An 18976-nucleotide genomic window follows, 5' to 3' on the forward strand; every position below is an offset into this window, starting at 1 on the left:
GATGGCGGTGATTGTTTTTTTTTCCTCCTATTGTTATGTTGGCTATTTTTATAGGCTGCTTTCCGTGTTAGTTTTTGTTAGTTGTTATTGTTGTTGCTGTTGTGGTGGTGGTGGTGATGGTGGTGGTGGTATCGTTTGTTACTTCAGAAGAAATTGTTTTTTTTGTTACTGTTGCAGTTGTGATGTTTATTGCTGTTGTAGATTTTTGTTACGGTTGTTATTATTGTGGAGTGTTGTTGGTGGATGTGGTGTAATAATAAAAATTGTTTCTTCGATAGTAATATTGGTTCTCGTTCTTCTCGTTCTGGAAGTTTAACTCTGGGCGTCTACCATTCGATTCATATGCCCTGATGTCTGTGTTCACGTAAATGATGCTAAATCGAAAACTTTCAACGTGTATCTTGGACTTTGGGAGGGGTGCATAATGCCACTTCTTTTCAAGGTCTTGCATACAAGAAATACCAGAAAACGACTACCAATCATCCGTGTTTCGTTTAGTCTCTTCTTCTATCCAATGTCTTCGAGACTTGTGACCTTTGACAGTTCCAGATACTTTCACGCAAGTAACGAAAAGTTAATCTCGGCCACGACATTGCCGGCAACACGACGATAAAGGTGTGCAGTGCTGTAGTGTTCCCTTGCCTTCTCTACGCCACGTAATGCATGGCTCACTTCGGCCGGCACACCTAGGCCCCGACGCAAGTCAAGCTTCGACATCTGAACTTCATCTTGCATGTCAGATGGCGGGGTTGCATTCAGGTTGTAGAGGCCTTGCGCCGCGTGGGTGCAGTTAGTGTGGAGGTCTTCATTACCTCATCGCAGCTGTGCTGGATGAGACATATTTGCAGGACGGAAGGCGGTAGGCACACAAAGGCAGTTTTCTACGCTGAGCTGCGTCAGGACAGAAGGAGACGTGGTGGCCAGAGATTGCGTTACAAGAATATGCTGAAGAGACATATGAAGAACTCCGGTACCCCATCACCTGACACTTGAGAGGAGAAGGCCTTGAGGCGTGATAAATGGCACCGACTGCTGAAGCTCGTATTTGCAGCCCTTGAGTAGAAACAACACAGAGAATATGAAAGAGCACATGAGAGGCATCACTTCTCGTCTGCGTCAAGTAACTTCACCTACAGCAGATGTCATCGCTGTTACAGACCAGGATCAGGCCTTGTAGCCCAGATGCGAGCCTGTCAGAGATAATTTCTGAACAGAACAGTCAACGTCGACCGACGACGACGATATGATGATACATATGAGATGTATTTAAGTATTAGTAATTTGTCCTCCACCCTCACATCAAACAATCTCCCTAGCGAAATGAATCCTAACACTAGCCCTCATCACAATGTCTGGAAATTGCTTCTTGTATTAATTTACATTTCTAAAATGTTTCTTGTTTTGTTTTATATGTTTTTAATTTTGTTGTTAATATTTTCATTTATTGTATTGTGATCTTGCTGGTGTAATGACTTATATTGTTTTTTGTTGTTTTTTATTTTATTCTATTATCCAGTTTCTTTGATTGCCATTTTACCGATCTGCAATGGCCTCAGATCGTTGGATATGAAACCCATTTGTGAGTCGATTTTGGCAGACATTAGTCACGAAACAGTTACTTTATCATTTCCCTCGGATCTTACCGGAATCTGGACATCGCAAAGGTGAGTGCAATTTCTGTCAAGTACTTATGCATGTTAAAAATGATCGTACATTCGCGCACCCACGCATACACAGACACGCAGATACACTCACACACACACACACATACACACAAGCATGCATGCACACATAACAGCAAACAATATGCATAGTCGTTTGACATCGAATTGCATATAAATACAGGAAAAAAGCACACACACTCCTGCAGACATGCATACACAAATGCATACATTTCCACACTCACTTCATCAAGTAAGCACGCTCACAAACACACACACCAGCAACAGACACCGTGTATAGGTTGGTTATAAGTTGCTTTAACATTTCACTCATTGAAAAAATCAGAATAAATGAAAAAACATTTATGTAGTTGTTTCGGACCTTGAGAGAAATTAAAAAGGTGAATTTTTTTTTTCTCATTTCATTATTGGATACCGCTTCCTGACGGCGAGCTGGCAGAATCGTTAGCGCGCTGGGCAAAATGCTTTCGGAATCAATAAAATAAGTACCAGTTGAACACTAAAGTCAACATAATCGACTTACCATCCCCACCCCCAACGTTTTGATAAGTGCCAACTCACGAAACTCTTGGATCTTCAGCTACACTGTTATTTCTGCTAAATATTAATATGTGTAGGTGTTGGTGGGTGTGTCTATGTGTGTGAGAGTGTGTGAGTGTGCGTATGTGTGTGTGCGTGTTAGTGTATATGCGTGTGTGTATATGTCTATAAATACACACGTGCGCATGTGTATGTGTGTGTGCACGTGTATGTGTGTGTGCATGTGTATGTGTGTGTGCATGTCAGTGTATATATATGTATATGTGTGTGTGCGTATCACTATATACAGGTGTGTGTGTGTGTGTGTGTGTGTAAATAAATACATGTTTTGACCGATTCTTTACGGCGAAATGAAAAAGCAGCCTCAAGTCCAACAGGATTTAACTTCAGAATATAAATGGGTTATAATTTCAATATTCTTGTTTAGTATTATTGATAGGCAAGTTCCAGTGTTAGGGCTGGCGTTAAGTTTGAGAACACGTGAATCGTTTCAGTCAACATTTTTCTATTAAATTGAGTTCTAACTTAGGCACAAGGCTTGGCCTACATGTGGTTTGTGAACGAGTATTGTTGATTAAATCAACTCCAATATTAGGCTGGTGCCGCTTGATACGTACCACAGACTGTTTGATAGATATAAAAGATCCTCAGGAGAATTTGAACTTAGAATTAATCTCAACACTGAGAATTGAACTCAACACTGCAAGGCATCTTTGATACTGTTCTATCTATTTTAATATTTATTCCCCTCCTCTTTGTTTCTATTTTCTGTCACTGCTTTGTTTTAATGTCTGAGGAGCGATAAAGTATATGGAATAGGGGATGAAAACCTTAAATATTCACTTGATACTTTAACATTCTGATTTCAATTGTTACCAGAATCGGCTTGACTGAGTTTCATCTTCCGTCGATAAAATAAATACTGGTAATATACTGGAATAAATTACAATCAATATTTACCAATTTTCTTTCAAGTTTGTGGACTTGCTCTCATGTTAGAGAGAGAAAAAGACATGGAATAAGTTACATTTCTTTGGTTTTCGAGAGCAAATTTCTCAGAAGTTGTCTTTCTGTTCTACTTCTTTTGATTTGATAAAATCAAGACCTAGTTATATACTGTTTCCAGTTTGATTTCATTGCACGCACACACACACACATACATATATACCCACCCAATAAATTTATAGTATTAGGACAAGAAGTCTGTGACGATTACTTTAGACATGACACAATAAAAACTTTAAAAGAAAATAGATTAATTGTGACACGCACCCTTGTTAATACATTTCAGCGATTTATTTATTCTCCAAACCACACAGACATACACACACATATGCGATAATAAAATTGCAAGCTTGACATCCTGCTATGATATTTGAACTCAGACTGCGAATGACCGCAAGGTCTTTTTATTAAGCTCGGCGCTCAACCGTTTCTACCAACTCACCCCCTTACCATATCTAAAATGTTGCTTTTACATCACTTTGTTTAATTTTCTGCTGTCAAAATTAAAAGATTTTAAGATTCTTTGGAAATCATTTATTTACAAAAAAAATGCGTATCATTCCGAATGTATTACAGCTAATTGTACAAAAATAACAGTAGCATTAATAACGACATTAAATTTAAAGAGCTGGGATGTGCAGCTCCAGTAATAAATATAGAGGAACAAGAGATATCACGCTGGAACCGAATTCACCAAATCCGCCTGTGTTGTAATTATCCCTGCAGAAAAACTGAATAGTGAACCAACGTGGAAGCTCCTACATGGTTTTCAACTTGTTAGGAACAATAGCAAATCACTTTCAAACCACAGTCTTGCCATCTTTAAAAAATATATATATTGTATAATGTAGTACTGGATATTCACAAAAGATGGATGGTCATGTCGGGAAAGCTTCTGATCATAGGTCTGCTCGATCAGGGCTGACGTAGGACGAAACGCCAACATCATCAAGAACAGCAGCCAAACGAGGACTCATCAGGAGGAGGATGTCTATGCGGCTGATCGACCTATGGCTCATAAGAGGAAAATCTAAGGAAGAAATTAAGAAGAGAAGAAAACTTAATGCCTTAAAGAGTTTAAGGTCCATATCTCATTTTGATTCTAATAATAACGGTTTTTAATCTGAATATGTGTAATGATTTTGAGTATAAATTTTAGCCAACTGCAGTACATCAATGGTACTAACAACCTGTTACATTTAATGTTGATGGATTGGAATTCAAATTCTGTTCATTTGGTTGCATTTGAGCATTCAGATGTTGAAGCAGGACGGAAAGTAAATGTTTGCAAGATGTGTCCGGAGCTCTACAGCTTTTGTCAACTTTCACCGACTTAACTTCTCCAATATATACATAAATACACACACGTCGTTTTCCTTGCAATTGGGTATTTGTTCACTTGTCACATAAACTCGTCCTCCTTCACGTTCTCTGTTTCCTCTCACAACTTATCTCTCACTCATTTCTTTTCACCTCGATTCTATCGTTATTGAGACAATAGGGAATAAATCCTTTTTTTTTTCTCTTTCACCTTAAGTGACAAGAAGCTTGTCGGCGATTTGCACTATAAAATACTTTATTTCATAATAACGAAAAACAAAATAGTAACAGTAACAATAAAAAGAACTATACCAAAGAATAGAGGTCAAACAAACGTGTTTCAAATGTTTTATGGCGCAGGAAACATTAAAACAAACCAGCATTTTGAAGAAAGTCACACAAGTGACTTTCTTTGTCATTACGTCAGGTTTTATTTCATTACTACCGACGGTCATTATTGTGTTGTAGAAGAAAAACGAGCTACACTAACGAAGGTTTTTGCAATTTAACAGGCATATGCAAAAGTTTTAAGTGCATATTTGTTTCAAAAGTAAATTTGACAACTTTTTACTTTTTTTCCTACTTTATGGGACAGGGTGTTAAGCACCACCGCCATCATCGTTTAATTCAAATTGGTGACAAAATGGTAGACCATTTCGTTTTACTTTATTTCGTGCTTCTCTTACATTTATATTTTCTTTTATTTCTATTTCTTTATATATTTTGAATTTTTACTTAATACGCTACTCCTATGTTTATTTTTATTATTTCAGTCTATCATTTCAACTATTTCAACTGTATATGTGTGTGTTAGTAAATGGCCTTTAATTCTTAGAAACATTATATTCATACTGTCTCATAAATCTCGTGCTTTTCCTCCCCTTTTGCTGAACATATGTGTGCGCGCGCGGGCGTGTGTATGTGTGTGTGTGTATGTGTGTGTGTGTATGTATGTGTTCATAGGCGTATATATAGAACAATATGCGTAATTTATAGTAAGTATTTCTAAAAGGATTTTAACACTTTCCGAAGTTACACATTTTTATCTGATTACTTTGGGCATTTAACACCTTATTTACCACCATAAATATAAAGTGATATCACATGACACTATATTCACAGACACATACACAGACGGAAACTGAAGCACACACACATAAACATGTGTGTGAGTGGAGAGAAAGACTGTGTATGTGATAGATGGCAGTAGCAACGAAGTTTCGGCTAACCGTCATCAGACTGTGACTTAGTTTGGTTCTCCAAGCTTTTTATATGTTTTTGACAGCATGTGCATTTGGTGGATGCAAGGATGTATATGTAAATTGGTTGTGATGTGAATTTGTAGAGAGAAAGTAGAAATGGCTGTAATAAACGTGTAGTGGGAGATGAACGGGAAGCAAGCGCGAGTCTAAAGGGTGTGGTTTGGGACGGTAGGAACAGTTGTTTTGGCTTAACAAAAGAAGTATGTTCTCTTTGGTAGCGGTTTCTGGTTGGTTAAAAGTAAAGGATTCTTTTTTGTTTATGCTATTGTTTGTGCATAAATCTGAGTACTGAAATATTTGCATAAAAGTTCACGTAAGAGATAGGTTATATTCGAGTCAAAATTTGTGTTAGATGAAAATTTTCTCAGGCCTACTCAGGATTATTTTGTTACTGTAAGCTGTTAGAGATTGGTATTATGCTATTTTAGTATTTATACGAGAATATTTCTAGATACAATTGTGACAGGTTCAATTCATATTAATCATAGATCAGGGACGTATAGAAATTAGCGGTCAGTGTAAAAGGCTTGCCTTTAAGTAAATATTGAAATATATTTGTAAAAGGCTTTTGGTTAATTTAATTTTTGTTAGTATAAGTTATCTGATGGAGTATACCGATGTGTTCCTAGTTTAATACATTTAGATATCTAAATAAAAGTATATATACGACACATATAATTATACATATAGGCATCAATATTAACATATAAATATATGATTATATATACGCTCACATATTTGTACACATATACATAAAGACATACACATAAATACATATACATAAAGACATTCACATATGTATATTATACGAGAGAGTGCTAGTAAGTTCCCGGCTTTAAGGGTATCGCGAAACGCCTGGCTGGAAGCCCAACCTTCAGAGATTTTTTTACAGGGCTTAGAAATACTGAAGGACCATTGCAATAAGCGTGTAAATCTGAGAGGGGAATATGCTGAATAAAATTATGTTCAACTGATCCGCCTGTATTTTCTTTTTACTCAAAGCCAAGAATTTTCAGCATCTTGTACATACTCATTTGTGCACAAGTGCATGTGTGTGTTCGTGCACCTCTAAAAGCCGAATTATAGCAGAACTATATATACATATATATACATATATTGCAAGTGGTAAGAAGCTTGCTTCCGCGAATGCGTCGGGTTATTTGCTGTCTGGATTTTGTAAGAGTCGGACGCAGTATTTTGTGTTGCTCAGGTGTACTCAGACCTTGACGGGTCTGAGTTGTCGTCGGCGGAGGAGGAGCTGGTAAGGGCGGTCATAAAGCTGGACGGAGTATTGAAGAGAAGGAGTTTTGCTGAAGCCACGGAGGTGAAGCAAAGGGAGCTGGACTTGGCTAGTTTGAAGGAGTATGACTCAACCGGAATACTCAAATACACTCTTGATTTTCGAGTATATTACGACCCCATTCGAAAGCTACAACAAAGTGAGTAAGCGCGTTGCTGATCAGCGATATATATCTCCATCCAATTGTCTGGTCGATAAAGTGATGCAGTGATATATGTATGCATACACAAACATATATATACACATACATACATGAACGTGAATCTCATTACGTATACATATACATACACAAATAGATCCATACAGATGTCCTGCATCTGTTCATATAGGCGACTCCTCCATTAGAACTCTTCTCGTATCTTACAAGGCCGTTGATCTCACGCTAATAAAGTTAGGCAAATGGTAATGGTATTTTCATGTAGGGGCACAAGGCCATCAGTTTTTGCTTTTGTTTTTTTGCGGAGGGACTAAGTCGATTACATCGACCCCAGAGCTCGAACCCAAAAGGATAAAAGACAAAGTAGACCTCGACGGCATTTGAACTCAGACCGTAAAGTCGAAGAAGCACCGCTACGTATTTTTCCGGCGCCGTAGCGATACTGCCAGCACACCTTATGCTGATTTTAAACTCATCTCATTTTATTACCGTCATGAACCTTATCGTTGTCTTTTATCTTCATTTCTATATCTACTTAACCATCTATTCTTTATCTTATTTATTATCTGTAATTTTACATTTTTTATTAGCTATTTTATTCCTTATTTTTCATTATCATCACCATCAACACTGTTACCACGCTTTACTAATTAGTACACTTTCTGCAGTCAAATATGCAATGTTCAGCATGGACTGCTTTCCGGGTGTTGGTGCATATTCAGTTGTTTGGGTATCTGCTAACTGCAATAAGGCTTCACTTTTACATCATGCAGTTATAGCTTTCATTTACGTTGTGCATTTGTTAAATTTGTTGGTCTACTTGTTTCCTGCTTCTGATTTGGATATTCTAGCTTTTCTCATTATGAAAGTGTTAAGGGTTGAATTAGATTGCATTACATGTTCGTTTTCCTTTTATTGTTAGTTAGAAGCTTGATAGCAAACTTCACTTTGTTATAGTGGTTTGCAGTGCCGTCAAATGTTATTTTATCTGAGGATATTCCTGGGGTGTTTTGATTAATATTATTCACAATGTGGTAAGGAGGTGAGGTAGCAGAATCGCTAGCACTCTGGGCAAAATGCTTTGCGGTATTTCGTCCATCTACACGTTCTAAATTCAAATTCGACTTTATTTTCTCATTGTTTCGGAGTCGATAAAATAAGTACCACCCTCTTCATCAGAAGCAGCCATCGTTAGACTTCCCAACTAGATTCCCAAGCATGACCAATTGATATTATAGGTATTATCCAACCATCTCGTTCTTGAACTACCCCTAGGTTTGTCTCAGCTTGAAGAATCAGACTTGCTATTCTTTTCTGTGACATTCTAATCACATGTCCGTAATAACGGTGCTGTAACATCACAATGCAGAGAAGTAGTACCTTGAACTGGAAGGACTCCCTGATCTCCGAGCAACGTATCGTGTCGAGTAACGTTATACCAGTTATATTTCGGAGAATCCTCATTTCAGCTGTTTGTATTCGCTTCAATGCCAGAATCCAATATATCATTGGTACTTTTTGAATTGATTCTGGAGAGTTGAAAAGAAAGTGAATTTTGATGAGATTACGTAGGACTTTTGTCTGACACTCGGCTTTTTTAGCCACCCATCACATTTCTTATTAATAAATATTGGTTTCAAATTTTGGCACAAGGCCAGCAAGTTTCGGGGAGGGGTTAAGTCGATTACATCGATAAATTGGTACTTAATTTATCGATCCCGAAAGAATGACGTCGGTGAAATTTGAACTCATGATGTAAAAACGGACGAAGTACGGATAAGCATTTTGCTCGGCGTTCTAATGATTCTGCCAGCTGCTGCCCCGAAATTAATGATGTTACTATTTAACATAGGTACGGAGCCATGCATTTTGAGGAGCTTAATAGTCCATATGATTATCGATCTGTGTATATTACAGGTATTTGCTTAATTGATTTCAGAAGGCAAAGTTGATATCATCGAGATTCGAACTCTGAATTTAGACGAACATAGCTACGACAAACTACCTTCAGGCATATTCGCCGGCCACCGCGCCGAATTTTGCTATTCTACCACCCTCACATCAATGTACATGGAAAAGAAACGGAAGTTTACCGAAATATTTGATACATTGCAGAAATTAGTTAAACGAGAGACCTAGTTGTTGAAAGAGGAGAATATATAAACATATTTAAAACATTCTCTGAATGATGTTTGCTTGATAAATGGGCCTGTTGTTTGGGACGTTGTGACAGGCAAAAAGATCTGTATTTCGTTCAGGTACATGGCATATATATATATTCATATGTCTCTATGTACATGGAAATTTATATGAGTGGATGAGAGCATAATGTGTGTATGTGTGTTTTGAGTACTTAAGGTATGTTTTTATTTTATTTTAAGCATTAAGTTTTTCTTTTCCATTCAGTTAATATACGTAAACATTCGTATGTTTATGTACGTATATTATGAATTTATGTATGTAGGTACATGTTTATGTGTATATCTATGTGACTATATATATATATGTGTGTATTCATTTATATTTGTATCTACACATAAATGTATTTACATGTGCTTATATACATATATATCTGATAATTATATGTGTGTGTGTGTGTGTGTGTGTGTGTGTGTGTGTGTGTGTACGCGTCGTTGTGTGTGTGCGCACGTGTGTGTATAATATATATATATATATACATAAAATATACATAAAATATGCATAAAAGTAACTGTATATATTAACATATATGTATGTGTATATATGCATGTATATATATATATAGATGTGTGTGTGTATATACATGTATATATGTGTATGCATATATGTATACATGTAGATATGTATATATATACATGTATATGTATATATATATGTATGTATATATATATATGTGTGTGTGTGTGTGTGTGTGTGTGTGTGTGTGTGTGTGTGTGTGTGTGTGTGTGTGTGTGTGTGTATTATGGTGAAATGATCATATATCCAACACACGTTCGTGTCTCTAGTTGCTGGGTGTATATGAAAAGCAAATATAACCTTCTTCTTTACCCGGAAGACAAATAAAAGGCATTTCATGAATTGTATATACTTGCTGAATGGTATACGTGACACACGAGATGTAAATATTAAATAGGAATGACTGGGAATTCAAATCGCTGCTCTTTGCAAGTAGATACACAACGAAGTGCATCAACACGCTCAGGCTTAACTTACACTTGAAGCAGCAAAATATAAATATTACTCAAAATAAACAAGAATATATTTTGATTTGGGATTTGTTTCGCAAGATTCTTGATGTGAAATCGTGTGTTGAAACAGATATTGCTGTGAACATCATTTTGCCGATAAAAACACATGCTCCCGTTTTACTTATTTTGCTTTTGTTATTATTGTTAGTCAACGCGTTAATTAATTAACCAATAGGTGCAGGCAAGGATGCGTGGTTAAGAAGCTTGTTTTGCAACCACGTGATTCAGGGCTCAATCCCACTGCGCGATACCTAGGACAAGCGTCTTCTGTTATAGCTCTGGACACACCAATGCCTTCTGAGTGAATTTGATTGACAGAAACTGAATGGAGCACGTCGAGAAAGTGTGTGTGTTGTGTGGGGGGGGGTCACATAGCTTGTCAACCGGTGCTGGTTTGTTTACGTCTCCATAATTTAGCAGTCCGGAAAACGAGACGGGTAGAATAAAACTTTAATAAGTACTTCCTTCAGTCTTTCAACTAAAATCCCTTCAAGGCGGTGCTCCAGCATGGCCGCAGTCCAATGACTGAAACAAACAAAAGATAAAAGATAAATTAGCTAGTTGAATGGAAACAGAATCATTGGCGTATATTTTCATCAATAAAATCGATCTACCCAACATACGATTGATTTCTTATGTTTGTATTTTAGAGAATCTACCGACGTACTCAATAAATTAATAGTTTCGGTGAACAGTATACTTATATAATACGCAAACTAACACGATTGAATACAAAGAAAGACATATAACCATGACAATCAAGATACGTTATGGATCTGAATCTTTCATACGTTCAGTAAAAACCATATATTTTTGTTGTATTTTGAGCAATATCTATAATGTATGCCGATAAGTGTAGGTGAAATCTGAACATGTTTATACATTTCCTGTGAGTTATCTTGGTGCAAAGAAGAAAGATTTCAATTCACAGTTATTTCAATTACATAGTACGCTACGTACATTATGTATTCGGTTTCCGCGCGTGTATACAACTTAGTTCAATTCAAACACCTTTTATTTATCTTCCGACTGAAGAGAGTTTTGCTTTATTTGATATACACCCAGCAACGAGAAACACGAACGTATAGCATTCCTTGACTTGTTTTCGATTTACTTAATCTCTATATCTTTATATGTCTAAGTGTGGGTATGTATGTTTTTATGCATATATGTATACGTATACATTAAGTGCATAAATATATATGTGTGTGTGTGTGTGTGTGTGTGTGTGTGTGTGTGTGTGTGTGTGTGTGTGTGTGTAATATCTATGTATATATGCATATATGTATACGTATATACTAAGTGCATATATATATATATATATGTAATGTATAAGTAATATGTATTTATATATGCATATGTATGTACATATGCTTTTACATATATATGTATGTATATATATATGTACATATACGCATATATATGTATGTGTATATATATATGCATACATATTTATATATAAGCATATATATAAACATTGTACACACACACACATATATATGTATATATATGTGTGTATGTATGTACATACATATACATATATACATACGCATACAATTATCGCGACAGATAGTGTGCGAGACGGAGAGAGAGAGAGAGAGAGGGGGGGAGAGAGAGAGAGAGGAGATAGAGATCGTTGGCATTGTTTGTGAAAGGAAAGCAAAAGACATGTTAACGTACCATATGTGTACCATTATTGCATTTTTGTTTGTCGACATTTGTTTGGTTTTTCTGTCAGCTTTTCTAATCATCCAAAATAAAAATAAAAACATCAATAAATAGCAAATTTGATTACGTTTTCAGACGTATTGTTCTTAAAGTAAAGCGAAACAAGATGACTTCCAACTTGATATATAGTTTGTTTGAGAACAGCTGCTGGGCCTTACTAAATACACAAGCTGGTCGGTCCTCTGCTAGAATACTGCCTACGTATTTTAGTATGTGCTCCAACTAGAAACACACACATGCACGGCTACTCACAGGGGTGATACGTTCAAATAGAAATTCACAACACAGTGAACGAGAAACGGGGAGCTACTAAGCAATAGACCGAAATGCTAAAGGTAATAGAAACATTTTTGTCAAATGACATCTTGTTGGCTTAAAATAAAAGACATACAATATGATGTAGTCCAAGATAAACTGTCTGTAAAAGAAAGACGAAATTATATGTTAAATTAGAGCTGATCAGTGTTTAAGGGATACCAAGAAGTTTATGTTACATTCATCGTAAATTCTTAAATCAATGAAGAAAAACGTGACATGAGAAATACATAAATACCAGATTCCCTATTTTCGCCTTCACTTAAAAACACGGAGTGAACTGTTAGGGAATCTCTTGATGACTTAAAATAGTAGTTAAACCTCAATGAAATTACATCGTACTCCCTTAAAAAGTAGAGGAGAGCATATTCAATAATACAGGCCATGATTTATGTCTGACAAAATGAACTAAGAAGATTCGACCCCAAAATACAATCCAACTTTCCCTACTGTCTTAAAAATGAAGAATACAAAAGAAGAGAAGGTGAAAATCGAAGTAATCATCACGGCTGAAACACCTTAAATCATAAATCTACTCGGTCAGAGCCGATAGACATCATAACAAGTACAATTGCCGTCACTCCCTGACGCTTGATAATCATTTGACTAATATCAACTGTACAGCAATATTGCTTGCTTCTCTGAACTACTCCAGCTTCTATTAGATTCAATTCTCACTTCATATATATTCTTCTTGTTATGGCGTGACAACCACACGATTTCTATGCTAAACATGTTGCTCGATTTCCCATTTATAGATCTGTATCCTTCTCGACATTCACACTCAATCCTTCTCTTCCTAAATTCGATCCCGCTAGACTCCAAAGTAAATGTTTCTTTCCTAAAACTGGTTCCTCGCGTAACTCCATATTTAACTCGCCTCGCGAAACTTGATTCTTCTGTACTCTATACACAAGCTTTACTCCAAAAACTTGGGTTCTTAGGCACTCTATATTCAATTCTTCCACTCTAAAATTCAGTTTTTCTAAATTCACTCTATACTCAATTCTTTTCTCTACAAAACCAAATAATCCATGAACTACATACCCAATGCGCCGCTCTATTCTAATTACATTCTCAATTCTTCCTCTCGAACCATTCTTTCTAAAACTTGGTCTACATAGAACCCTTTATTCGATCTTCCCATTCCAAAACACGACACCGCTGAACTCAGTCCTTCTCAGTTCCTTCTTTTTCAACTCAATCCTTCTAAAGTCATTCTCAGTAATACCCCTCCAAACAATTTTGCAAACCTGCTTTTAATCTTTTCATCTCCGCATAACTAGAGCCTCCTGATATGCCATATTTAATTTTCATCTCTGAAACTCTATCCTTCTGGACTCCGTACCCAAGCTCTCCTTTTCGAACAAGTTCCCTCTTAACTCTTTACTCAATATTTTCTCTCCCAGCACTCAACAGTCAAACACTCTCCTCTAGATCCCCGATCTTGTGGATCAATATTGTAAACATCTCTCCAAAACTGGATTTCAAAGAGCTCTTTATTTAGCCATGACTCTCTGAAGCAATACTTTTCTGTAACGCAGTTCTCAGTCCTTTCCGAAAGCTTGATCTCATTGCATTCAGTTCACTCCAAATCCTTACTCCCCTAAACTTAACCTCTCTCGGAAACCAATTCAGAAACCTTCCTATCACAGATTGAACCGCATGAACTTCATACTCAGTACTTCTCTAAATATGGATTACTCGCAACAATACTCGTCCGAACGTTTCCCATACCAGATACTTCTGCTCTACTAACCCAATAATTCCACCCTGGAATGACTTCCCTCTCCTGAATCCCCCTACAAACCTTCCTCGCCAAAACTCCGTCTTTCTGATATCCATAGAAAATTATCCCTTTTCAGAAGACCCCTCTGGAATTCTATTCTCAAATTTGCTTTTCTATCAACGAAGGGTATTCATTTTTATCAATTATAGACAGGAGATTTATGATCTCATTTGCTATTTATTATTTATTTCTGACGTATTCTAACACACTAAACCCAACTGCTTTTCTCCCAAACCATATCGCTGAATACCTTTCAACCAATGACATTTTAAAAGCCAAACTGAACTTTAACATTCGCTCTTACCATTTTATAGCTGAACCAGTCATTACCAATTCAAATCCTCTTTTTCCTTCGGTAACTTGAGTATGCACGAAATAAGATCGTCAGATTTACACTGACTGCCCTCGGCAACAAATGGGCTTTATCTCTGCCTAACCGAGACAACGAAATATTCGAGCGAAATCTCACTGATAATCTTTTCAAATCCTACCGATAATCAAAACCCTTAGCTCAAATCCAGCAATTTGGTTTATTCGCAGTTCCTATACAGAAGGACAGACTAAATATTCTACTTGCAGCATCTAAAAAAGCCGCATCAACAACATATCGTCTGTCAGTTTAGCAGCATAAAATCAAAGAGTGCTTTTGTTAATCTCACGCTGCAACCCTTTTCACTTCTCCAATTGGAGCAAGTGCCTTGTGATTCCTTGTCTAGTTAATCACTGCTTGCTTTTCAGATCTTTTTACCCACTGCTCGTCAACAGAATTACGAATTATTAGGTAGCGATGCTGCTGAAATAGACTTTACATTTGTTGTCCACTTTCTTTCTAAATTCCACATGCAACTTAATTCAACAAAATTCTCGTCATACTCTCCTTCCTCACTCCACTAGTCTCACCCTGTTATACAAGCTGTCGATTTATGAGAAACCTTTTCCGGTCACTCAAACCAATGGTTCTCAACCATTTTTATCTATGGACTTCTTTGATTACTATTTTACTCTCGTGAACTCCTATATCCATCCGATGTTTCAAAACTAATTTTATAGAAACTGCTTTCAAAATTCCCATTTTGTTTTTCACACTTTAAGTTCACATAGGTCTTTTTGATACCCGGTGCTTAGCTGCTACTGTAGCAAATTCTGAAGAAATAGAATGAATCGGATGTCAATATTCAAACCGTTAAAGCCACTGAATTAGACATTGGATATAAGTTAAATCTAAGCTTTCAAATGGTTAATGACTTAATATCAGTGAATAACGTCTTAGCTTTCAGAAGCTTAGTTAGACATCATTTCATAAATGGTTAATAGCACTGGAGTACGTCTCATCAACAAATATGCAATCAAAGAAATTGTTGCATTTAAACCATTCAATTCTGAAATTTCTTCCACTTCAATAACTATGCTTTTAAAAGACTATAAAACCTATTAAAAGCACATAAAAGCATTAGAAGAGAGAGTATTGTCATACAAAGAAAATTTATTAATGTCTCGACATATCAGAATATAACTGATTAAATACAACTCTGCCTAAGCAGTGCGTAAAATTATAATTGCATTGATTTGCTATTGGAAAATATTTGAAACGGTCAGTTCTTAGTGATATACCAATCGATTATGGCACACACACTGACTCTTGCTTCTAATCTCCTATATTCTACTAACCTGTGTACGATGGATACCTACTTTAACTAACCAATCACTAAAGCGGACAAATCACGTCCTTTTCTACAACACGAAATTACATTCAATAACGAGAAATATTTAATGGGAGTTACTGTGTGTCTTTATATATATGTGTGTGTACCTATATATACACGCATATATATATATATATATATATATATATATATATATATATATATATATATATATATATATATATATACATACATGTGTGTATATATATATATATATCTATACATACACACGTGTGTGTGTGTGTGTGAATACAGTCTTTGCTTTCTCTCTATTTCCATGTGTGTCCCACTACGTGACACCTTGGGCAAGCGTCTTCTACTATAGCCTCAGGCCGACCAAAGCCTTGTAAATGGATTTAGTAGATGGAAACTGAAAGAGGCCGGTCCTATATATGTGTATATATATGTGTGTCTTTGCGCTAGTGCTTGCCCATCCCCACAACCGCTTGTCAACCAGTGCTGATGTGTTTACGTCCTCGTAACTTAGCGGTTCCGCAAAATGACTGATAGAGTAAGTGCCAGGCTTTAAAAAGATTTAAAGATTGGAGTCGATACATTCGACTAAAACTTTTTAAAGGTGGTGCTCCAGGATGGCTGCAGTCTAATGACTGAAACAAGTAAAATGTTAAGAAAAAGATGTATATATCTTTCGTGGTGTGTAGAACCAACTTTTAACCACTATTGTTTGCAGGTTTATTCCCATCCGGAGCAGTAGCATTTAGCAGGGTCCCAGCTATGGGGGAATTAGCATGTCATGGGATTGCCTCGAAAAAACAAAAGGTCATTCACAGTCACTCCAAGGGACCTGGGCACATAAGGCACTTCAGCTCTTTAAATGCCGATCTGAGAGAAGGCATTTATATAGAAAACCGGCATGCTGATTACTGGGCCAGTCTTGCCTCACACTTTCTTCAAAAGTGCGATGGCGTTTGGAAACCAGTTGATGAGGACAGGTAAACATGCTACTGGAGGTTTTCAACTTTGATCCTGCACACAGGGTAGCTTTGACTAGCTGACCGCTCATTCGTCGAAGGGATGTGATAGTCCACCATTCTACATATATTTATCTATCTACATACATATGTACATATAAGCATTACATACATATATACACACATATAAACACATACGCATATATATATATATATATATATATATATATATATATATATATACACGCACGCACATTTACATATATATATGCATACATACATGTACATACAACTCTTCGAAACGCCCGTGTTAAGACGGGGGTAGCTGATGAAGGAAAATGTTCTCTATGTGGCTTGTGTGTTTTCTGTACTCTGGTTATTATTATTTTCTTGTCTACGTTTTGTTTGCAATGTCCTGTACCCAGATATGCACCTATATATACAGGCAGACGTAGGTATGCACATACTTGTACGTATATATGCATATACTCATTTACCATTCGTTTATGTATATATATATATATATATATATTGGGACGGGAAGCACACACATAAAGCTATAAAAATAGCATATAAATATTGGATTGAAAAACACTTTTGGACAGAAAAAGTCGAAGGCTGTGGAAAATCCAATGTGGACAGGGAAAATTTGAAAGGAGAGAAATTAATGAGAAACATCATATTTGTGCATACTCCAAGGTATAAAAACACTGGCTGCAACTGATCATCATCAGTCGTCTACTTCCAACTTCTTTTTCTGAAGAAATACACTGTCCGAAGCGTCGGATTTTCCACAAGTCACAATAATTTCACTATATTCTTTTTATCAATTTTGCTACATAAGAATTTCCGACGCACACCAAAACCAGCCTTTCTGGAATCTGTTTGATCACGTGTATGCGTGTGTGTGTGTGTTGTAGTGTGTGTGTACGTTTGTGTATCTGTGCGCGCGTGTATGTATGTATGTATGTATGTATGTATGTATGTATCAACCAAATGCTGACACATCCTTCTCGCCCTCCGACTCTCAAATCCACAGAGTTTCGCTGGGTCAAGTGTGAGAGGATAGAGAGACTATTTATATCTGCTCGCAATTAGATAGGCACCTAGAACAATTAATGAAAGCATGGTACAAGCTTCCTAGTCGGCTACGCTTTATGCCATTTGTATACGTGTATGCGTACGCGCGTGCACTTATATGTGTATAAATACATCTGTATACACGTATCATATATGTAGGTGGGTGTATTTTGAATACTTTAAGAATTTATTGTATACGACATTTAGAATATCACTCCTTTAACTTAATTATCCATATTCATGCTAATGGAAAATTTGACTAATTTCTCTACCTTTTTTTTTTTTTTTGCTATTTAATTATGCCATTAATGTCCTAAATACTCCGCTCTTTGATCATTTTAATGATAGCACTTTCGAACATACGCATACAGACGCACTATTTCGGTTTGAGAGAATAGTCCAATAAATTCACTTCAGTACTTAAATGGTACATGTTTTTTTTATAGAAAACTGAAAAAGAATATTTTTTTAAATCTCAGAGGATCGCACAGAGCTTTGAACTTGGACTCCAAAGTATATATAACTAAATGCATAAAGTATTATGTCTAGCACACATTCTAGCCTACAATCCAGGGTCTTTACATAAAGTAATAAGATCTACATGATATAGCTTAAAATATACAAATGCTTAAAAAGAACAATTCTGTGAGCAACCTACATATAAACAAACACGCTATAAAATTGGATCCAAACGAAGAAAAGATAACACCAACAGCAACAACTTCAATAAATACAAGGGGAAAGGGACGTAAAAAAAAGTGAACCTGATTCTAATTCAATATTGAAAAATATATTACATTTCTGCTATTATTTTTTTTTTTAATCTTATTCAATTCTATTTTATTTAAATAATATTATATGTATATGTATGTATGTATGTATGTATGTATGTATGTATGTATGTATGTATGAATGTATGTATGCAGATCGGAAGAG

At 36.2% G+C, this 18976-nt stretch overlaps 1 protein-coding gene across 1 annotated transcript in view; it reads left to right on the forward strand.

Moving 5' to 3' along the window:
* The first annotated feature begins 1520 nt into the window (after window positions 1–1520).
* LOC106878222 (protein APCDD1) overlaps window positions 1521–18976 on the forward strand; it is a 144551-nt gene continuing 127095 nt past the window's right edge. The window contains exon 1 of the mRNA XM_052975141.1: window positions 1521–1664. Coding sequence (XP_052831101.1) covers window positions 1567–1664 — 98 coding nt within the window. The 5' untranslated portion in view covers window positions 1521–1566. The remainder of the gene's footprint in view (window positions 1665–18976) is intronic.

This window comes from Octopus bimaculoides, chromosome 20 (genome assembly GCF_001194135.2).
Source record: "Octopus bimaculoides isolate UCB-OBI-ISO-001 chromosome 20, ASM119413v2, whole genome shotgun sequence".
Lineage (NCBI taxonomy): Eukaryota > Metazoa > Mollusca > Cephalopoda > Octopoda > Octopodidae > Octopus > Octopus bimaculoides.